Source organism: Anomaloglossus baeobatrachus, chromosome 4 (genome assembly GCF_048569485.1).
Source record: "Anomaloglossus baeobatrachus isolate aAnoBae1 chromosome 4, aAnoBae1.hap1, whole genome shotgun sequence".
Lineage (NCBI taxonomy): Eukaryota > Metazoa > Chordata > Amphibia > Anura > Aromobatidae > Anomaloglossus > Anomaloglossus baeobatrachus.
In genome coordinates, this window is record NC_134356.1 from 244321026 (window position 1) to 244345744 (window position 24719).

Consider the following 24719-nt stretch of genomic DNA (forward strand, 5'->3'; position numbering starts at 1 on the left):
TTTGATCACATGCTGTGGGGAGGCCTATCACATCTTCTCCCCTCCTATTTATGCTGGTTGAATGCTTCCACCCATGTTTAGTTTGTCTTTCTTGGTCTTTAAGGTGTGGTGTCTCAGACTTTCTGGAGATACTTATGCTATTTGCTTGAGCAGTTGTGGAGTTTACCCCTGTTGATAAGTAGATTCCCTTCTGCTCTTATGTTTACTCCTGAATCTCTTATTGTCTTTACCTTTGTGTGTGTGTGTACAGTGTGACAGAGTTTTGTTTTTCCTATATCTGTCTTTATTTGTGGATTCATCAAATTCCTGTCTGATCCCTCCCTCGTGGGATGGGGAATGACAGGAGAACTGGTGAGGAGCAGGGCCAGGAAGTAGACTCTGGCAACTCCCCCTTCAGGAGTATCCCTGAGATTAGGGATTGCATAGGGCTCGCTAGCTTGAGGGACAGCTTAGGGTCCTCGGTTCCCTACCATCTTATAGTCATCGTGACAGCGACAATAATCATGGCATGAATTGTAAAGTGCTGCAGTATATGTTAGAGCTATAGAATTAAAATGATTTATTATTATACAGCAGTTCTAAAACATTCCAATGGAAATGTTTATAAAATGTCTTATATCATAATAAAAATTAATAAGAGACAACCACGATATTGAACATCTGAAATCTCAAGTATGAACTCAAAAAATTCTCAATACTATGCTAGATTCAATTTGATTTTCTTTACAGCAACCCAGTCTATCTAGCTTTGCTGGATTTGTTTGCCAGTCCCATCTGATATATTAGTAAGTGGTATGTGCATTGTCCTGGTAATTGAGTGGTTGCCTTGGAGAGAGAGCATCTCTTGGCTCATTCCACAGACTTAGCAATTAGATCTTTATAGACATAGTTTGAAAGGCAGCATCATGACCTTTAAAGGTTTATTGCCTCCATGAACTACTGCAATTGAGAAGTTTTCGATTTTGTTATCCAGCAAAATATTATAAAATACTAAGAAACAGTTATTGGTAAATTTTTGGCTTAATTTCTCGTAGTAGTACTTATACCACAGCAAGCACCATGTGCCTATCCAGTTTGGTCACCATGACATTAAGCATCCTGGCAAAATGATACCTGTTTGTAGACATTCTTTATTTAATGGGGTTGTCTGGACCGTTAACAGTGATAACCTATACTCAGCATAGGAGATCAATGTCTGATCAATGAGGGAGTGATACCTGGCACCCCCGCCGACCAGCTGTTCCCGATACTACCGCAGGCGAGAACTACTCAATTTCAGCGCTGGACAGCACAGTTCCATCAACTGTAGAGTGGCTATGGCTGTGAACTGCATAGCCATCCCTTATTTAAAGCAATAGAGGGTGTATATTTAGTACCCAGTTGCGGTGACTATTCCGTAGACAGAGCTATGTTGTTCAGCACCACAACTAATTTCAGCCAGTGGTGGCACCTGGAGGAGCTGAACAGCGCACCCCCAACGATCATGCATTGATGACCTAGAGTAAAAATAGGTCATGAATGTTAAATTCCCAGGCAATCCTTTTAATAATATCAGGTAGATAACCCTGGAACAACTAAACTCACATTTAGAATAATGGGGATCAAACTCAAAGAACATTCAATATAAACCAAATACCTGAACCCAAACCCAGGTATGTGACATTTAAAAGAGCCCCATATTTCATAAAATGCCAATTTTATTGAAAATAAATTAAAATTAAATATGACATATAATGGCAAGATTGCTCTAAAAAAGAGACCGCTCTAAAAAAAAAACCATATATTAAGTCAGAAAAAGTATAGCAGCAGTAATACCATGTTTCTGCAAAAATAAGACTTACCCCAAAACTAAGCCCTATCATGATTTTATAGGATTGGATTGCAGCATGCTTGCTACTTAAAACATAAGCCTTAGTAATAGTCAGAACGGGCATTTTGGGGGGAGGACTGGTGAATATCCTAGGACCCCCACTCTTTTAGGGGTCCCCATTGTTTCCATTTCACTGTTACAATTGATTAAAGACCTTTGGTGATATCATGGTTATGTGACCATGATGTCACAAAGGTCCTATAACTGCAGAAGTCTAGAGGAATTGAAGAGGAGACCGGCTGGTCTCCAATTTTTCAAGGCCCCCGCTCTCTTAGTGGTTCCCAGCATTTCTATTCTGAGGTGAAGACTGCTTAAGGATCTTTGGTGACATTAAAGTCATGTGACCGTGATGTCACCAAAGGTCCTTTAACTTCAGGAGTGTAGAGGAATTAAACAGTAGACAAGTTGATGTACTGTATGTGCAGTGTGTATATATTTACATTTGTACATACTGTGTGTGATAATGACATGATTATATTTGAATACATAAACCTGTTCTTATATGCTATTATTTATTGGACACAGTGTCATTAACCTTACAGTTTATGTTTTATATTCAATTTAAGACACATATGACCTTTGTGTGTCAGGTTTTATAATATTTTCATATAAATTGACAATCTATGTGATGTATGTGTCCATATATATTTTGAATACTGATTGAACTTACATCTCCAATGTAGGTGTTTTCTGGATTTACAAGTACCAACTCTAAATGTATTTTATTACATATTGTGACATCAGTTTGTAATTATATCAATAAATGCTTTTGTATTTTTTATGTAAGAATATAGTACTCATCTTATTTTTGGAGAAAAATGGTAGTAGTAGTAAACATGAATACATTTTATAATCTAGTATATAATCGGCAATGTAACCACTGGTTAGTCCCAATGAATATAAAGATAAATCACAGGTATAGTGGTAGTGAAGACGACCATAAGTAATTACAGGCCAGAAAAAACTCTAAAACCCCCCAAGGATGTGTAGAACCAATCAACGTGTTTCGGCCAGCTTTAAGCCTTAATCACAATGAAGCCGAAACATGTTGATTGGTTCTACACACCCTTGGGGGTTTTTAGAGGTTTTTTTCTGACTGCTGCACATGTATTTGATACTTTAAAAAAGTAGAAGAATGAAATGTAATTTTTTATTCACACCTGGTGCACTTCCTTCCTTCACTGGATCATCAATGGTTTTTGACATTTAGTTAGTGGTAATAAGTATAGGCACTAATTTCATTGATAAGGGTTGAACTTTGGGTGAAAAGAGAGTAGTCCAAATGAAACAGATTCTGTGAACTTTATATGGATAATCAATGGTTTTTCATTTATGCTACATGTTGTTCTAGTGGGATCTGTGTCAGGGTCGGAAACAGGAGCGCAAAGGGGTTTAAACGTGTATAAACCTATAGAAACACTACACTGGAATGTTTAAACAAATTCAAACTTTATTGGAAAATACCAAAACAATCATGATATTCTTATTAAAATTTTAAGAAAAAAATTCTGATATTATATAGTCAGCCATAACACTTTGAATGTTACCAGCCTTACCCAGACTGGCTGTATTTCCTTACACGTCATTGTCTACTGCTGTGTATTTGGCTTGTAATATATTTTTTTTTTTAAGAATATCATGATTGTTTTGGTATTTTCCAATAAAGTTTGAATTTGTTTAAAAATTTCAGTGTAGTGTTTCTATAGGTTTATATGCTTTCCACTGGTGGACTTCTTGCTGGTCTTTATTATTTGAACTCTGGCTCATGTTCTTTGAGTGGTGATCAAAATTGTAGTAGTTTTTTTTTTGGAGGGGGGGGTAAAAGTGAGCTGACTAGGGTTGAGGGAGTACCTAACTATTTGTACTCGCTATACTTCTAACGAGTACTGTCTAATACTCTTGTATTCATTCCAAATAGCATGTGTGATACAAGTCAATGGGAAAAACTCGCAAAGTAATGAGCAACCCGAATTCCGCACTATTCACTACTCGCACAAAGAGTATGTGGCATTCGGGTTGCTCGTTACTTTGCAAGTTTTTCTCCATTGACTTGCATTGCACACGCTATTCGGAATGAATACACGAGTAGTAGACAGTACTCGTTATGAGTATAGCGAGTACGAATAGTTAGGTACTCGCTATACTCTAGAGCTTACCTTGTTATGCTAAACATGGTTCCAAGTGTAAAACTACTTCCAATTTCAAACATAGTTTTTGCAAAATTTCCCATGCTCAACTCAAATTAAAGTATAAAAATAAAAAACATATATATCCCATGTGCAAATTAGGTAAAAACAAGCAAGTTATTGTAAAAAATAATAATAAAAAAGCTCAGTGCAGCTTACAGTCAATGGAATATCTAGAATAGGTAACCAGTATCTTCATAATTAAATCTTTACCCCCCATAAAACCCACCACCTTAAGAATGTGCTATTAGGGCAGTACAAATACAAACAATTACTTCACCAGAACTTTATGGGTTTAGTACCTTAGTGAGGGCTGATATTCTCTGAGCCAACTCTGCTTCCACTTCTGGCAAGGTTTCTGCTTTTCTCATAGTCTGCTGTAGTTTCTGTTCAGCCAATTCCAAACGTTCTTGCAGTTGTCTGTTTTTCTCTTCCATCTACGCTTCAGAAAGAGGAAACATTTTTGTTTAAAAAAAATAATCAATCAAATCAATATGTAAAAATTCTACTTTCCTGAAAAATTGCATACCTAGAGAGTTTAACCAAAATAACTTCCTTACATATGCAGTTAAAGGGGTTGTCTATCATTAGGCTGAGTTGTGAACTGCAGGCACTGGGCTTAGTGGTCTTTTGCTGTCTATCTCAGCATGGCAGCCAAGGATACAGTGATTGGTTGCAGCAGTCACACATTGTACTTAGGACATCACCGCTCATGGCAGTCAACATACAACTTAAAGAATCAACCCAGGTTTAGTGATGGAGATGCAGGGACCTCCACGGGTAAGGCTAAAAGGGGCTTTACACGCTATGATATCGCTAACGATTTATCGTCGGGGTCACGGTGTTTGTGACGCACATCTGGCGTTCTTAGCAACATCGCAGCGTGTAACACATACGAGCAACCTTAAAAGATTGCAAAAGAGACAAAAATCGTTGGTTTTGGAGAGGTCGTCCAAACACCAAAAATCGTTGTCTTGTACGTAGCAATGTTGTTCCTTATTCCTGCGGCAGCACACATCGCTGTGTGTGACACAGCAGGAACGCGGACCATCTCCTTACCTGCGTCCACCAGCAATGAGGAAGGAAGAGGGTGGGCGGGATGTTAAGTCCCGCTCATCTCCGTCCCTCCACTTCTATTGGACGGCTGCCATGTGACGTCGCTGTGACGCCGTACAACCCGCCCCCTTAGAAAGGAGGCGGATCGCCGGCCAGAGCAACATCGCTGGGCAGGTAAGTCCGAGTGACGGGTGTTAGCGATGTTGTGTGCCACGGGTAGCGATTTGCCCGTGTCGCACAACCGACGGGGGCGAGTACACTCGCTAGCAATATCGGTACCGATATTGCAGTGCGTAAAGTACCCTTTATTCTATAAGTAACATTACCAGCTTGTGGGTCATTTTGACCTTAAGCTGGAAAACCTTTCTAAGTGGATTTTCTGGGATTTTACTAAATTTTACAAAATTCTTTCTAGAGTTGGGAATGTTCTATAAAAAAGTGGCAAAAAAAAAGATTTTTCCTTCAACCTCCTGCTCCTCCAGCACTTGCAAACCAGTTATCCTCCGCCCGATCCTGTAGTCTTAGCCATCAGTCACAGTTTGAATTACAGACCTCTAGCAGCATTCATAGTTCTGCTGGTGGATATGTAAAAATCTACTTTCACATATACTGTAGTCCTAACAAATGATGGCATTGAGGCAGTTACTTCTAATTCATGTTAATCTACTTTTCTAGTGTAAAGATTTCTCTGAATGCTAGGAGATTTCAGCTCTGAAGCAAGCAAACTGTGTATTCAGCATTAGACTAAACGCAACCTATAACTGAAGATCAATATTACAGATTTAATAAAGGTTGCCCTGACTCAGATAACACAACACTGGGATATCACAGTACAAAGATGTGTAATTCAACACAACTTGACATTGCTCAGTGGCTTGTGTTTTGTTAAACTATGTTAATTCTCATAAATGAGACAACCCTCTGTGACAAATTATGGGTCATGATAGCTAGTCATGGGAGAGCACTACAGTGTAAAATGCTTGGGAGCTCATTACTCGTGCCGCACAAGTCAGACGCTCTGAAAGAGCTCAACTCAAATGACGAGTATAATTGAAGTGGAATGATTGGCCAGTTTGACTCTCCGCCGACATACAGCCAGCCATATACAAAGCATTTCAGGAGAGGGAGGGCAGGGTTTACATTTTGGACACACTACATCCCATCCAAAAATGTTACTTTAACCCCCAGCGAAAGCTATTTAGAGACTGCAAGTAGCTTTCACTGAGGTGCCTGCTCACATCATGCAGTGAAGCAAGCCTGTACTTTGTGTTTGTTGTTTCACGGACAAAACATCCGAGTACCCATGATACTCAGGCTGACAGCGCAAGTACCCGAGCACCCAGATGCTTGATCGAATATCAAGCACTGGCAAGCACACTCGTACATAATTAATAACTAGTGATGGACAAGTGTGCATGCTACAGATTGATACTCGATCGAGCTTTAAAATGCTCGAGGACTCACGGTGCCTGGCAGAGTATCATGGGTTCTTGGATGTAGTCTGTGTCCCCCCAAAAAAAAGAAAAAAATCCTGCCATCCCCTGGTAATGCTCTGTATATGACTGGCTGAATGTGGGAGGAGAGCTGAACTGGCCAACCATTGACTTCCATTATATTCGTTATTTGAGTTGAGCACTTTTAGAGTGTCTGACCTGTTCGGCTGGAGTAATAAGCACCAGAGCATTTTAGTGCTTGCCCATCACTAATGATAACCTTTGCAACATAAATAAATAATAAGGTTATATAAAGTTACTGAGGTGTGTGTCTACATATGTGTGTATGTACTCCTCAAATTAAATTTGCTACACCAAAAAGAAAAACTTGTGGAGTTATGAAAGTTACTATATAAATTCCTTGAGGGGTCTAGTTTGCAAAATGGAGTAACTTGTGTGGGGTTTTAACTGTTTAGGCACACTAGGGGTTCTCCAAACGTGACATGGTGTCTGTAACAATTTCAGCCAATTTTGACTTTGAAAACTCAAATGGCGCTCCTTCCCTTTCGAGCTCTGTCGTGTGCCCAAATAGTAGTTTTCCACCATGTATGAGGTATCACCGTACTCAGGAGAAATTGCACACCAAATTATACTATGCAATTTTTCTGTTACCTTTGTGGAATTAAAAAGTTTGGAGCTAAAAACATTTTTGTGGAAAAAATGTGATTTTTTATTTTCACGGCAGAACGTTATAAAATTCTGTGAGGTGCCTGGAGATATAAAGTGTTCTCAACATTTTTAGATAATATACTTGAGGGGTCTACTTTCCAAAAGGGGGTCACTTGTGGGGAGTTTAGGCACATCAGGGGCTGTCCAATCAAAATAAAACTATTTTATGTGACATAACTCTCTGGTTTAAGGGTATAAAAATTCAAAATTCCAAAATGTTCAATATTTTACCAATTTTTTGATATTTTCACACACAAAAAATATCATCCTAAATTTACCACTAACATGAAATACCATATGTCACAAAAAACAAACAATCTCTGGGATCCGTTGAAGCATTTCAGAGTTATTATCTCATAAAATGACACTCGTGGGAATTAAAGGAAGGGGAAAACCAGGCTCGGGGTGAAGGGCTTAAAGTGGTATTCTAATGAACAATGTTCATTTTATCAATCGATCTTTGAATAATAATAAGTTCCACAATTAGATGTGTTTAAAAAAATGTCCTGTGCTGAGATAATCTTATACAGTATATGTGCCCCTGGTACTTACTCTGTAATGGATGTGTCTGACCGTACAGGAAAATGGTCTGATCATACCATATCTCCTGAACATGGGAGGAAGCAAAAAGTCTACATACATGGGATGGTATGGGATGGGATTACATAATTAATTCTTTGAGGAAAAACATTTTTTTAAAAAACAGGCAGGGAAATGTTTTACCTCACAAAATGAATCATTTATGATCCCCTGCTGTAATGTCTGTATACTCTCTTTTGCGTCCTCCCCTGCCCGGTAGATGTGATATGATCAGACCATGTCCCTGTACGGTTAGACACAGCTATTACACACTATATAGCAGGGGCACATATACAAGATTATCGCAGGACATGAACAGTTTTTTAAACATCCAATTGTGAAACTTATTATTATTCCAAGATCTATTGATTAAAATTAACGTTAAAATAAACCTTGTGAATTAGAAAACCCCTTTAAACTAAAATGTTGGTCTGTGTGATCATCCAATAGTCAAAATCTAAATAATAATTATATTAAACTAGAATGACCCAAAACATGCAGTATGTCTGAAACATCATCTGAATTAAAATGTTAATTAGCATTTATACTGTATACACTTTCTTTTCATGTGGAAGAAGTTCTAAAGAATTAAAAATGAATTATGTGAAAAAAAACCCCCAAATCATAAATAGTCCTTTCAAAGAAAACAAAAAAGCTTTAATAAGCTGAATGCTAGATCAGAAACTCTGAATGTTATTGATGTTTGCGCACACCTGGGACTTAGTTTTCCGATTGCGAGCACAACAAAGGTAATGCACTATTATTTAGAAAAATCATTTAAAATAATGAGCAAAAATATTACTATATACACTAAACTTATTTGCAATGGCAGAAAGCAAACAGAAGATAAGGACACTGTACTAGATTGAGCGAAAAATTGGTTTAAATGGCATATACTACGTATTATATGGTCAGACACCCTTACTAGATATTTGAGAAAGGACAGATACATGGATACCTACAAGTACTAAGTACACTCGTAAAACTGTGAATTAATAAGTGAACTGAGAAATATGTATTATAGTAATTTCTGATAATTCAATACAGTTAGAATGGAAGAAACAGAATGAAAAAAAGAACTAGAGAAGGAACAATATGATAAAAAAGAAAGGTAAGGAGACAGGCCCAAGGGAATGAAAGAAGTCAAATCAATGGAAGAAGGGCTGAATGAATTAGATGAAGAATAAAAATATACAAAAATTGAAAAGAACGATAGAAAAACAAAGTGAAGACAGGGCAGAAAAAAAAGAGAAAAAGCATGACAAACAAAAAAAAACAAAAATTGAAAGGCAAACAAAGAAAAAGAAAATGAAGAAAGTAGAAATATAAGCATTTAAAATGGTATTCCAATCTTCATATATGGATAGTATCAGACAGTGCTTTTTTAATTACCGTATTTTTCGGACTGTAAGACGCACCGGACCATAAGACGCACTCTGGATTTAGAGGAGGAAAATAGGAAAATAACATTTTAAGCAAAAAATGTGGTAATGACACACTGTTATGGGGCAAGGATCTGCTGCTGACACTGTTATGGGGGTAATGTCCCCAAATTCTCTACTAAGGTACCCCAGCCTGGTAATAATCCTCCTGCCTTGTATATATATATATATATGTCCCTCATCCTGGTATAGCCCCCATCCTGCTATATACCGCTATCCTGGTATGTGCTCCCATCCTGCTATATACCCCATCCTGGCATATGGCCGCATCCTGCTATATATCCCTATCCTGGTATATGGCCGCATCATACTATATACCCCATCCTGGCATATGGCCACATCCTGCTATATTCCCCATCCTGGCATATGGCCGTATCCTGCTATATACCCCATCCTGGTGTATTGCTGCATCCTGCTATATACCCCATCCTGGTGTATGGCCTCATCCTGCTATATACCCCATCCTGGTGTGTGGCACACAAAAAAAATAAACGTTCATACACACCTTTCCTCGCTCCACGCAGCATCGCTCCTCCTCCCGTCTGTGCCAGCAGCAGCGCCGCTGACCTGAGTGGAGTCGGTCACGATCCCTGTAGCATTGCTCGTCCTCCTTTCTGTGCAGGCCGCGGCTGTGTGTGGACATGTGAGCACAGCGATGACGTCATCGCTGTGTGCACCTCTAGTCTCCACGCAAAGCCGCGGCCGGCAGACAGGAGGACGAGTGATGCTGCAGGGATCGTGGACGGTGAGTATACTGATTCACTGCCCCCCCGCGCTGATGAAGATGCGTGGGGGGGCAGTGAATACAGCAGCACATGATCACTGCAGGCTGTAGTTGCCAGGGGTGTTCATGTGGGCTGGCTGTTTAGTATATGCGCACCCCCTGCCCATCATCCCGCCCACCTGTCAGCGCCGGATTCAGTGCTGAGAGATGATGGGCGGGATGATGGGCCTGCATATGAAATGAGCGAGCCCACGTGGTCACAACAGGTGCTGCTACAGCCTGCTCGTGCCCCCAATGACCCGCGCCACTGCAGCACCTTCATTCCCCGAAGCCCTACATTCAGACTATAAGATGCATCCCTCACTTTCCCCCAACATTTGGGGGGAAAAAAGTGTGTCATATATTCCGAAAAATACGGTAATTGCTTATTAAAGTTTGCAGTCGTTGTTTAGATATTAACACTTTATTTATTTTATGTTTGCAGCTTGCTGCCTAGGATACCAACCACCGCTGTTGTGTATGTTGTAACTAACTAGTTTGTAAGCCCTGAGCTGAAGCTGTCCTCCACACTTCAGAGATCCTTGCCAGCTTCAGAATACTGCTTACAAGGTCAATAGAAAAAAGCTTGGAAGTCCAGTGCATTTTATGCTTTTTTGCAGGTGTTGTCATTTTCTAAGGCAACAAGGTATAAAAAAGTTTTAATAACTCATCTAGAGCATAAGCTTTAAACCGCAAAATTATATAAAAGCACTAACTGGCAAACCCATTTATGAAGATGAGATTTATGCGGGCGTCACACGGGACGATAAATCGTGTGATCGCATAAGCGATCGCACCCGCCCCCATCGTTTGTGCGTCACGGGCAATTAGTTGCCCGTGGCGCACAAAGTCATTAACCCCCCCATCACACGTACTTACCTCCCGGGCGACGTCGCTGTGGGCGGCGCACATCCTCTTCCTGAAGGGGGAGGGACGTTCAGCGTCACAGCGAAGTTACACGGCAGACGGCCAAAAGAAGCGGAGGGACGGAGATGAGCGGGACGCAAACATCCCGCCCACCTCCTTCTTCCTCATTGCCGGCGGGACGCAGGTAAGCTGTGTTCGTCGCTCCCAGGGTGTCACACGGAGCGATGTGTGCTGCCACGGGAGTGACGAACAACCGGAGCACAGAAGGAGGAACGAGATTATGAAAATGAACGACGTGTCAACGATGAACGAGAAGGTGAGTATTTCTGCTCGTTCATAGGTGTCACACGGAACGATATCTCTGACGATGCCGGATGTGCGTCACTAACGACGTGACCCCGACGACATATCGCCAATATATCGTACCGTGTGACGCCCGCATAACACATTAAGAAGAAGATAAAATGAGGGGAAATAAAAAAAAAGGAAGAAAACATTTGTCAAGATTTGGATTGTAAAGTCCTGTAGGCAAATCCTTTCAAGCACATATTCTGATTTTTTTTTATTTATTGATGGCCTAACACAGCCATCATCTGACGATAAAAATGTGACCTCAGTTGAAAAATATGAGCCTGCATTATCAAATGGGACCTGCCATATGATGTATCGGTAAGTCATATGTAGGGTAGGGTTAATGTATGCTTTATATAAATCTATGCATGCTAAGATGAAATGCAAGAAAACTGGAAATTTGGATGAATTTCCTGGGTTACCAAAATGCATACAATAAGCTGTAAAATATACTGAACCTGACGTAAAATAGCTTCTTTATTTGCCAGCTCATTTTCCAGCTTATCATTCATATCATGGATGGATGTTGATTCCCTCTGTGCACTGAGATATCTCTTCTCAAGTGTTGTGATTCGTTCTTCCATATCTTCTTTCTGAGCCATAGCCTGAAATTCACAGAAGTACATTGTAATATTCATAAATGTAGGCCAAGCATATAAACACTTCAACGTTTCAGAGTAAACATATTTATGCGTTTTGGCTGATGAGTTCGATGTGGTCCATGGCCGGCTTCTATCTGCGTCGATCCCTATAAAGCCCGCTTTACACGCTGCAATGTATGTTACAATGTGTCGGCGGGGTCACGTCGTAAGTGACGCACATCCGGCATCGTAAGGTACATTGTAGTGTGTAACAGCTACGTGCGATTGCGAATGAACGGTAAAACGTTCATCGCACGCACGTCGTTCATTCCTCATGAATTGAACGTCAGGTTGTTCATCATACCCGAGGCAGCACACATCGCAGTGTGTGACACCCTGGGAACGATGAACAGATCTGACCTGCGTCCTGCGGCTCCCGCCGGCAATGAGGAAGGAAGGAGGTGGGCGGGATGTTTACATCCCGCTCATCTCCGCCCCTCCGCTTCTATTGGCCAGCTGCCGCATGACGTCGATGTGACGCCGAACGTCCCTTCCACTCCAGGAAGTGGATGTTTGCCACCCACATCGAGGTCATATGGACGGGTAAGTATGTGTGACGGGGTTTAATCGTTTGTGCGGCACATTCAACACAACTGAACGTGCCGCACATACGATGGGGGCGGTTACGATCGCATAAGATATCGTATGTGAAATCGTAACATGTAAAGCAGGCTTTACTTATAGGTTTCTCACTATGTGTGTACATATAAAGAGACATATCAGACAATTGGAGTGGGGAGAGGCAAAGTCTCAATGTTTCAGAGGAAAACATTTTTGGCCGCAATCGTGGAGCCAATATCTTATTTATGCTGCCCATGATTTCTACAGCATTAATCTGATACCAAGTTCCTTTCAGGTTCACCATGCTATGAGGGAAGAGTCATTATAAAGCATTGCATAGGCCGAGAGAATCTGATCAGTTATGTAAACGACACTCTAATGCAACTCAGAGAATGATCAGAGTGACAGCTTAGCGTGATCTGATTCTCTAGGAGGAGACAATCATATCACAGGTGAGAAAAACATGGAGAAAAATATTACTCCATCTGTGTTGGTGTATTATATTTGACTACACTCACATGTCATCTGAGTGCAGTCCGATGATTTCCACACACCCATAGACTTGAATGGGTGTGTGCTGTCTGATTTGCATCACCACTCACGGCATGCTGTGCTATTTTTCTCAATGCGAATTGGCATGAGTAAATAAGCACTGATGGGCAGTGCCCATAGTATAACACTGGACCTATTGGATAGCACTTGCCTGAGTTATACACACAAGTGAGAACGGCCTAAGACTCCCAATATGTCTGCATGGTAAAAATCTGAGTGACTAGGAATATTACAGTTCATGACTCAAAGGCTAAACACTTATATTCCACCTGTCTACTTGTATGAGAATGATCAGCACCCCTTGAAGATGTAATAAGAAATGTAATGTCTTATGTTGATGCATTTCGTAGTTGCTGCACTGATTAAGTGTACTGTGAAAATAAATGCTAACTGAAGGAGTTTTGAGGTAGGAGAAAGGGTTAGCAATTAATGGAAAACTCAAAAAGGGGCTTAAGCAATATAAGGGGCTGTGGACCCCAGAACACCAGAGTCCCTGTAGTTACAGCACAGTGAGCATCTGCCAGACAGAATGCATATGCTACCAGAGCAGGAATACAGAAAGAGTGGCCAAAGAATTATCCTAGAAGAAGGCAGTACAGCTCATTGGGAAGCTGGGATATGGTCCAAACTGGAGCATAAGTGGGAACAATGGTGGAGTCGAATTACTGGTAGTACTGCTCTAGGCTAGACAGTGGTGTATTGTGAGGTGCCAAATTAGTGAGGAAGATTTACAGAAAGAAGTCTATGTCTTGCCTTTTGGAAGAAGTAGTTAAGATGGATTTTCCTAAAATTGATTTGCATGATTTTAAGATCTTAATTAAGAAGAAATGTAAAACACTGCCATGTAAAAACTGTTTCAATGTAATCTGTGAATACCATTCAGTTTGATATCATTTATTTGTTATGTATTTGAAACTTCAATTACCTCTTCAGTAAAAGACTTTCTGTTGTTAAAGGAGTTGTCCAACATAAACGCAAACATTTTTTTAAGCTAATTTGTGCTGTATTGTTATATAAAACATCCCTACATTATTTTTTGTTTTTGTAACTTTTGTTCCTCTTGAATTATCAATTTATTCTCTGTAGACAGATTATTTACCTGCGGCTCAACCAAACATGACATTTTCCTGTGCCAAACTTCACAGTTAGAGCTGGCACCGCCCAGCCTCACTGTCCAACCCTGCCCTCTGCACACTCATTGGCTGTAAGTATTCTGCCCCAGCACTAACTTCTCATCACTACAACACTGGAAATAACAGCCCCACATAGGGCTCTGCACCCCACCACATAGGGTTCTGCACCTTACACCACATATGGTTCTGCAGGCCCCACCACATATGTCTCTGCAGACCTCACCACATAGGGCTCTGCACCCCACCACATAGGGCTCTGCAGGCCCCACACATAGGGCTCTGCAGGCCCCACCACATAGGGCTCTGCAGGCCCCACCACATAGGGCTCTGCAGGCCCCGCCACATAGGGCTCTGCAGGCCCCGCCACATAGGGCTCTGCAGGCCTCGCCACATAGGGCTCTGCAGGCCTCACCACATAGGGCTCTGCAGGCCTCACCACATAGGGCTCTGCAGGCCTCACCACATAGGGCTCTGCAGGCCCCACTACATAGGGCTCTGCAGGCCCCACCACATAGGGCTCTGCAGGCCCCACTACATAGGGCTCTGCAGGCCTCACCACATAGGGCTCTGCAGGCCCCACCACATAGGGCTCTGCAGGCCCCACCACATAGGGCTCTGCAGGCCCCACCACATAGGGTTCTGCAAGCCTCACCACATAGGTCTCTGCAGGCCGAACCACATAGGGCTGTGCAGGCCTCACCACATAGGGCTCTGCAGGCCTCACCACATAGGGCTCTGCAGGCCTCACCACATAGGGCTCTGCAGGCCCCACTACATAGGGCTCTGCAGACCCCACCACATAGGGCTCTGCAGGCCTCACCACATAGGGCTCTGCAGGCCCCATCACATAGGGCTTTGCAGACCCCACCACATAGGGCTCTGCAGACCCCACCACATAGGGTTCTTCACCCTCACCACATAGGGTTCTACACCCCCACCACATAGGGCTTTGTACACCCCCCCACACATCGCTCTGCAGTTCCCTACACATCGCTCTGCAGCCCCCCACTTCGCTCTGCACCCCCACACATTGCTCTGCAGCCCCATGTTGCTCTGCACCCCCCCACACATTGCTCTGCAGCCCCCGCCATGTTGCTCTGCAGCCCCCCACCCCACCACCATTTAGGGAATACATACTCACCTTTCCCCAGTCCCCGCCGCTGCTCCTCGTTCGCCCGCTGTCTGCTCTGCCCATATCAGCACAGTAGTGAAGTCACTGCTGTATTGAACTGTCAGAGCAGGCAGCAGGACAATGATGAGAAGCATCGCAGCGTTGCCTCTCATCATTGCTGTGAAGTGTATTGGCATCTGTGATGCCGATACATTTGAAAAGCGATCCTGAGCAGGGAGCCCGATGCTGGTGGTGACACTGCGGGAAGCTGCCACCAGGCCCCTCTCCCCAGCTCACGGGCCCCACAGCAGTGGTGGGGGAGATGTGGGGAGGGTGCAGGGGAATGTGTTGGAAGGTGCAGGGCAAGGGGCTGGGGACTCTGGCGCCATGTACATGCTCAGCAGGGCGGCTACATGACGTCTCCTGTGATGCCCGTCTACAAGGCGAGCATAAGCTCCTTCCCTGTCGTCGTGGCATCACAGGAAGCAGAAAAATCATGGCAGGAGTGGTCACATGACTGTTCTGAGCCCGGGGAGAGGGGATGACAGCAGGGCAGGTAGGTAGTCACCATCTACTTACCTGCCCCAATGTAGCCCAATAGTGCAATAAACAAAACTTCTCAAAATAAGCCGGATAACCCCTTTAAAGGGGTGGTTCACTACTCAGCATTAGTGACTACATCAATGTAAAACTCACAGGGAAGTCTTTTGTCAAACACCTTGTGTAGCACATTCTGCCTCTGAGCGGCGTTATTGCGGTCCCCTCATCCCCATCAAGTGACCCCCGGGCTCTGTGACCGCTGAGATCCGGTGATGTCATGTCAACTTCCAGTTGACTCAATATCACCGCGGCTGGCCCTAGTCTTCCTGAGTGACTGGGCTATGGGTGGAGTTTTCACTGCTCGTCACAGCCCAGCTATTTACGTGCTCTATCCTTCGCTGCAAAGCACAGCAAGCAGGAACAATGCTGTACTGTGAGTAGTGAAACTCCACCCACAGCCTAGTCACTCAGGGAGACTGGGGCCCGCCGCATTGACGTCGGGTCAACTGGAAGTTGATGTGACATTACTGGATCTCAGAGGTCATGGAGCCCTGGAGGTCACGTGATGGGGATGAGTGGATTGCAATAGCGATGCTCAGAGGCAGAACGTGCTACACAAGGTATTTAATAAAAACCTTCCCTATGAATTGTATAACGATGTGGCCACTAATGCTGAGTAGTGAACCACCTCTAACTTAATGGCCCCTCCTACTTCCTTGTTTGTCTTCTATACTACACTACATTGCAGGCCACTGTCACTGGCCTCCATAGAAGCAATACCAATATTGTGAGGGAAAACATTATCCCTACATCACGTGTCACTGGTGTTTAGGGTTTCCAAATCACATGCTGCCAAACAAAACCTTACACCTTGTTGAAGAGAAGAAAAGAATTTACCCATCCTGCTATTGTAGGAGAGGCAATTATAAAGGGGTCCTATCAGAGATTGTTATTGTCACTGAGGAATTGTTTGAGGTCCACTAGACTAAAGGCCGCTTTACACGCAGCGACATCGCTAACGCGATGTCGTTGGAGTCACGGAATTTGTGACGCACATCCGGCCTCGTTAACGACGTTGTTGCGTATGAAACGTACGAGCGACCACTAATGAGCAAAAATACTCACCTTATCGTTGCTCGTTGACACGCTGTCCAGTTCCCAAATATCGTTGCTGCTACAGGTACAATATTGTTCGTCGTTCCTGCGGCAGCACACATCGCTATGTGTGACACCGGAGGAACGAGAAACCTCACCTTACCTGCGGCCGCACGCAATGAGAAAGGAAGGAGGTGGGCGGGATATTCATCCCGCTCATCTCCGCCCCTCCGCTTCTATTGGGCGGCCGCTTAATGACGTCGCTGTGACGCCGCACGAACCGCCCCCTTAGAAAGGAGGCGGTTCTCCGGTCACAGCGACGTCGCTAGGCAGGTAAGTAGTGTGACGGGTTCCGAGCGATGTTGTGCGCCACGGGCAGCAATTTGCCCGTGACGCACAAGCGATGGGGGCGGATACGCACGCTAGTGATCTCGCTAGCGAGATCGCAGCGTGTAAAGCGGCCTTAAAAGGAAGATTCCATTACAAGTGCTCTTGTGGCATTTTATGTATTAGTAATGTATAGCCCATTGTATTATTAACAGTTATTTATGGGAACTGTATTACCTGATGTAACAAATAAAAAATAAATAACTCTACCTCCCTAATGTCTCTCTGATATTTTGTATTCATTTCCTCCGTTTTTACAAGGTCTTTTCTTGCAGTCTCTGCTTCCTGTTCAACCTCCCCGACTCGAGCTGACAATGATGATAAACGTTCTTTCATCTGGGTCATTTCATAATTTTGCTTCTCCAGCAGCTCTTGAAGTTCCACCATCTGACTGGCTTCATCATTCGAATCAATGGAGCCATTTGATAACCTCTGTTGAGACAGTAGACATGACATAAAAAACATTTTAATCCGATTTCCATATTTTTAAAGCAAAGTATATTTCTACTTAAGTTTTTCATTTTTTTAATTTGGAAAGTCTTCAATATCATATTATTCATTTTTTAGATCAAATTTAAAAAACATATCAACAGCAGATTTAGACCTCATTCAGACGTCCATTTTTAAGGTATTAATCTTAACCATGGTTCTGAAGGCTAGAACAGGTAGCTATTACAGTCTCTGGGTTTGTTCACACGTTTGTGGTGTTTTTGAGGATCGTGCATCATGTCCGATTTTAATCTGTGCCACAGATTAAAGTTACCAATACAAATCTATGGATCCATGAAAATCACACACAGTACAAGGATATTATTGTCTACTACTGGAACAACCCTTTCTAAATCCCTATGTTTCCCTTCAGTAAAATAATAACAGCTATACTAACCTCCAATGCTGGAATCATTCCAGCGGTGTTGGCACTAACTCTCCCAGGGGATCACGATCCCTGTAGCCAATCAGAGACTCCCTCACTTTCATCAGCCTTCGATATATCACATACATCTTGAGAAGTGAGAGAGCAACAGCTCTCGCTTCATTCGGCTGTAGGTGATTTGTCCGAAGGCGGAGAGAGAGAAGCCAGCACTGATTGGCTGCAGGGATAGTGTAACAAAATGTCACATGATCCCCGGGAGGGCTACTGCCAACTCCGTTGGAACGATGCCAGCATTGGATGTTAGTATAGGTGTTATTATTTTAGTAGGTGGCAGCATGTGGATTGAAAAGGGGTTGTCCCACTAGTGGACAAGCCCTTTAAGTAGATTAGGTTATATCAGCAGAAAGTATATTCCGATATAAATAAAATTTAAAAGGTTGGTCTACTTTAATAATCATATCAACACTTTGTAAACATCCACTCTTGACCCATTTAACCACTTTACCCAGCAGCTTCACTTTCAGCAAAGCATAGCAATCGACTGCTCAGCCAATCGTTGGCTGATGTGGACTACATCTTTAGGCCTGCAACACACATCCGTGCCGCCGGCACGTGTTTGTCATTTTTTACACGTGCCGCCGGCACGGAGACACGTTAAGCAATGCTACCCTATTGTAGCAGGCACACACACGTAAAACCACACGGAACGTGTGTCCATGTGCGTTTGTACATGTGTGCGTTTTTCAAAGCGCTGACATGTCAGTGTTTTCTCCCGCAGCACGGGTGTCACACGGCCCGCACCCGTACCACACGGGTGTAGTGTGGATGCGGTCTCGTGTGACACGCGCCGGAGAAAACACACGTGTCAGTGGAAAAAAAAAACAAACATTTACTCACCTTCTCCAGCCCTCCTGTCTCTGCCGCTACTGCCTCTTGCTGCCGACCGCCGCTCATTAATCTCATAGAATATTCACTTCACTGCCTGGCAGCAGCAGCAGCAGCGGAGAGACGGGAGGGCTGGAGACCGAGGATCAGCACCACGGACAGCAGCGCGGACAGCAGGAAGGACCAGGTGAGTATGTTAATTACCGGTTCTACGTGTGTTATCGCGGATAGCACACATAGAACACACGTGTCCCGCACGTACCAGAGACAAGTACTTACCTGCACACAACATGCAGGGGAAATACGTGTCTCTCGGCACGTGCGTGATTTTCACGTGAATGTGGCAGAGACCGAGCAGTCATTTTCCGGGCATCAAGTGCGACGAGAAAGTAGAAACCAGCACATATCTGGTGGGCTGCATCACTTTTTTATGTTATTGCACAATATAATAATTGTATAACGGAAAGCAAGATAACTTTATTGCTGCTACTGAATACAAATATTTTACATTTATAGGTCACTAGATGTAGTACCCGGAATTGCCCGGGATAGTCTCTCTCCCAGTCTGTCTGTCTGTGTCTCTCTCCCAGTCTGTGTCTCTCTCCCAGTCTGTCTGTCTGTGTCTGTCTGTCTCTTTGGGTCTGTCTCTATCTATCTCTGTGTCTGTCTGTCTATCTCTGTGTCTCTGTCTCTCTCTCTGTGTCTGTCTGTCTCTCTCTCTGTCTCTCTCTACCTCTGTCTCTCTCTATCTCTGTCTGTTTCTATCTGTATGTCTGTCTCTCTCTATCTCTGTGTCTGTCTGTCTATCTGTGTCTGTCTCTCTCTGTCTGTCTGTGTCTGTCTGTCTGTGTCTGTCTGTCTCTCTATCTGTTTCTGTCAGTCTCTCTCTATCTGTCTGTGTCTGTCTGTCTCTCTCTATCTGTCTCTCTCTATTTCCCCGTCTGTCTCTTTCCCCGTCTGTCTCTTATCCCGTCTTGTCTTTTCATAAATGAGAGGTAAGTGACAAATTAGTTTTCACGGGTCCATCTGTAGCTGCAACATTCCACATGGAGGACCTCCTTTTTTTTGCCTAAAGTATTAAGTGATATTACAGATGGACCTGTGAAAACTATTTTAAAACATAGTGATTGGGTCCCTTTACATCTCGTGGTCCATGTGTGTCTATATACTGTAGATAGCTGCTTAGAATGTCTCTTATTGACTTATTATAGGTTCCATAATGTATTGTAATGTGGAATTTGCACATTGATTGTGCCATCCCTCCAGACATTAATCAGAACCTCTATTGTGATTGGAAGTGTCTCCATGTGAGTATTACGCTTTACAAGGAATTGGATTACATATCTGAAATTGGCCTAAGAAAAGGCTCTTCAGAGATGAGGTCTTTCCGGTGATATTTAGGGGACAGACAATCTTTAATTCATATATCTATATGTGCACTGTCCTTTTTCCTCACATAATGACTGTATACGTGTATCAACCATTGTTAGTGAACAACCATTGTTATTGTGACATATTACTAACACCCCTGATGAACCTCCAGTGTAGGAGGAGAAACGCGTTGGGTGATATTATCGAACGGGTGTCTGTATGTATACCAAATTAATTAATGTCATAGTGAATTCTACTAGGACTCCATAAATATTTGGTCAGGATATGTACATCCTATGTGCTTTCATATTTTGATATCCAGATTACATTATTATGATCATATTTGGTGGTGAGCACTGGAATATAAAAATACCTGGACCAAAATCACACCATTCATACACTTTTCTACATTAAGGTAAAGTTGATTGGTGGAGTGATATATTTACCCTCCTTTTGGGCATATCACTGGTCTTTCCACTATATAACCAGCTGGAGTCATTCATTATATTGGTTGTATGCTATTTTCTATATATATACCCTTAAGGTGTTTGGTGTTTATATGTCTACATTTTAATTTTGTATAATAAAGATTTGATATTTTAAAAGTGACTTTTTTCCCAGCCTGAGAATACTAGCCCCCAGCTGTCAGGTTTTACTCAAGTGAGCGGCGTGATTAGCGCTGCTGTCACTCAGGCTACCCGCAGCCAGCTGGAGTCCTCCCCCCGAGACCGCAACTCACCTGTGACTTCATCGCTGTCACTTGGACAACTTGCTTTCACAGTTGGAGGATCCAGCGGTGGCCGCGAGTTACCTGAGTGACGTCATCGCTGATCGCGCTACTCACCTCAGTTGCTGCGTGGAGCTGACAGGAGCGGCGGTGTTCTTCTGCAGCTCCTGTCACCTTCATGTAGCAGAGCTGGAAGCGACGCGGGACCTCCGTGGATTACGCCGGACATGGATGGGTTTTTGGGGCTTAATAAAGTGGTAAACGAGGATATTTCTTAGTGTTTATTATTGCAAATAAAGGATTTTTACAGGTCTATGTGTTTAATTACTTTAACTTACAGATTATTCATGGAAGGTATCTTGGGGAGACGCCTGCCATGATTACTCTTGGACTTAGTGGCAGCTATGGGTTGCTGCCATTAACTCCTTATTACCCCGATTGCCAATGCACCAGGGCAATTCGGGATGAGCCTGGTACAGTTCTGGAACAGTCGCATCTAATGGATGCAGCAATTCTGGGCGGCTGCTGGCTGATATTTTTAGGCTGCGGGGCTCCCCATAACGTTGAGCTCCCCATCCTGAGAATTCCAGCCTTCAGCCGTATGGCTTTACCCTGGCTGGTATCAAAATTGGGGGGGACCACACGTCGTTTTTTTTTAATTAATTAAGTTTTTATTTAACTGCACAGTATATACCCGCCCACCGGCAGCTGTGATTGGTTGCAGTGAGACAGCTGTCACTCAGTGTGTGGGCGTGTCTAACTGCAACCAATCATAGGCACCTGTGGGCGGGGGAAGCAGGGAATAGTAGATTGATTAATGAGCGTCCGGCATCTTCAAAGTAATTGAAGCCGCATATCTTTGGCACAGCTGTTCTTCGCCGCGCTGATGATCAGGGATCGGTGAGTATGCATCAGGGGAAGATACAGACCGAGCGCCAAAGGGATGATGACTGAGAACAGCAGAAAAAAAAAAGTTGACTGACATTTAACGAAAAAAAAACCCGACATCGCTCGTTTGAAAACGCACACGGAGGGTACGTGTAGCACACGGACAAGCTACGTGTGCCGTCCGTGCAGGCACGGACCCATTGACTTTAGCGGGTCCGTGCCTGCGTGCTGACGGCTAAAAACGGACATGTCGGCCATGTGGAAAAATGCACACACGTACTAACCACACGGACACACGTTCCGTGTGGTTTTACGTGTGTGTGCCTTCTACCATAGGGTAACATTTGTCAACGTGTCTACGTGCCGCCGGTACGTGCAAAAACGTACCAAACACGTACCGGGGGCACGGATGTGTGTCGCAGGCCTGGCAGATCATTAGCCAGAATTCACTGAATTCACTCGGGTACACTTGAAACCGCGCTTTTACAGTCTGGATCTTCCCATCACTACTTATAAGTAGTCATGAGCAAGTGTGCTCACCACTACTCGTTACTCGATCAAGCATCAAGCATTGGAGTTTAAAAGTGCTTGAGTTTCCCATTGCCTGCTTTTATACTCGGTACTCGAGTCGCACCCAAAAACCCCAATGCTCGATAGAGTAACAAGCAATGATAAGCACGCTTGCTCATCAGTACTAATGAGGTTAAAGGATGAGACAAGTTTCAATTATTTTCATGAAAGAGAAGGCTAGATGATTTACTCTGTTATATTACTATGTTACTATAACAGTAAAGCCAAGTATATTCTAAAAGTAATACGAAAATTAACCTGAGTCACTACCTTTCAAAAGTGCTGCACTGAGCATGATACTATTACATATTAATGTGTCTGAAAATACATCAAGATCATTTTTTGTGTTTTGGACTTGTAAATTACTGCACCTCTATGCAAAACCATCTTATACAGAATTATAACGGAGAACAATAATTATTAAACGGCTCATTCAGTTGCACATATTGATGACCTGTATTTTTGATTCAATATACCGTAACATCTGTGAGGTCCAACACCCGGTACCCCCACCGATCAGCTGAAAACAGCTTAGGGGCCGCAGAATGTAAAAACATGGAACGGAGCTGCAGAGTGCAGATCCATTCAATGTGTAGTGGCTGCTGCCAGGTACTGCAGAATAGATAATGGATGTGTACTGTGTTTATATTCGGCTGCCATAGAAGCTGTATTCAGGTGTCGGACCCCTACTAATTGATGATCTATGACAAGGATATGTGATCACTATGGTGTGAACGGACAACTCCTTCAATATAATTATTGTGCAGTATAACACGGTTTTGTATACAAAACACATGCAATAATAATGTACCGGTGAAAAAGAAAAAAATTCAAGATGTTTAACAAGACCCTCGCCACTGAGAAACCATGTGAGCATTGGAAACAAATACTATAGAACAATACTGTCAGACAGGAGATAAAAAAGTGAAAAAGAATACCAAATAAATAGGACAGGAAACATATCCTAAGGAACTTGGCTGCATTCTGTAATATTGTAGCAGGGGGTATAGTTAAAAAGAATTTTCTGCCCTAGAATAATCTGGCAGTACCATCGATACTAGCGGAAGACACAGCTGTTACTGTTCAGCATTTTAGAAATCTACAGCTATATCAGAATGTTTTTTATTATTTGTGTTGCTTTAGACTCAGGATTTGATATAGGAGTTCAATACTATAGCTAGAATGTAATATATAAGAAAATAAAAGTATTTTCTGTTTGCTTTATTGTACGGAATTTGAAGTTGCCTGCTACCTTATATTATTTATGATAGTAATAATAAAGTTGTAATACAACTAGGGTATATCAGAATGATGTGATATATTGGAAGGATATTTAACCCTTTCACCCCCGGGCGATTTTCCTTTCACCCCCGGGCGATTTTCCATTTAATTTTTTTTTGCTCTCCTTCTGAGAGCCGTAACTTTTTTATTTTTCCATCAACCTTGTCATATAATGGCTTGTTTTTTTGTGGGAGGAATTGTACTTTAAAAGAAACCAAATGTTTCACCATACAATGTACTGGAAAACATCAAAAAAATTCCAAGTGCGGAAAAATTGCAAAAATAAAGTGTGTTTGCACAATGGCTTTTGGGATATTTTATTCACTGTGTTCACTATATAGTAAAATGTGTCAGTGTGATACCTCAGGTCGGTACAAGTTCGTAGACACCAAACATGTATAGGTTTACTTTTATCTAAGGGGTTAAAAAAAAAATCCAGAATTTTATCCAAAAAAGTGGTGCACTTTTTGCCCCATTTTCCACGACTCGTACCGTTCTCATTTTTCGGGATATGGGACTCAATAACTACTTATTTTTTGCGTCTTGAGCTGACATTTTTAATGGTACCGTTTTTGCGCAGATGGCGTGAATGGGGGGTGATTTTAACTTTTAGGGTTTTTTTACTTTTTCCCCTAGGGGGCTATAAGTTTCAGCAGTCTGATCGCTGATTCATTTCTCCTGATCAGAGCAGCACAGATCAGTGCTGCTCAAACTCACCTGTGGCAAATAACAGGTGTGGGCAATATAAAAATCTCACCTGAAACCAGATAAAAAGCTCAAGCTTTACATTTTGAGTCTGAGAGCCACACTAAGCAAGGTGAATAGAA

The 24719-nt window shown here is 42.8% G+C and overlaps 1 protein-coding gene across 10 annotated transcripts in view; it reads right to left on the bottom strand.

Annotated features, from left to right (window-relative positions):
* The window catches only part of PPFIA2 (PPFI scaffold protein A2), a 575559-nt gene that overhangs the window by 150410 nt on the left and 400430 nt on the right, over nucleotides 1-24719 (bottom strand). For all 10 annotated transcript variants that reach the window (XM_075344766.1, XM_075344764.1, XM_075344763.1 and 7 more), the window contains 3 exons: nucleotides 17507-17728; nucleotides 11735-11881; nucleotides 4359-4493 (listed from right to left, as the gene is read on the bottom strand). In XM_075344766.1, coding sequence (XP_075200881.1) covers nucleotides 4359-4493; nucleotides 11735-11881; nucleotides 17507-17728 — 504 coding nt within the window. The remainder of the gene's footprint in view (nucleotides 1-4358; nucleotides 4494-11734; nucleotides 11882-17506; nucleotides 17729-24719) is intronic.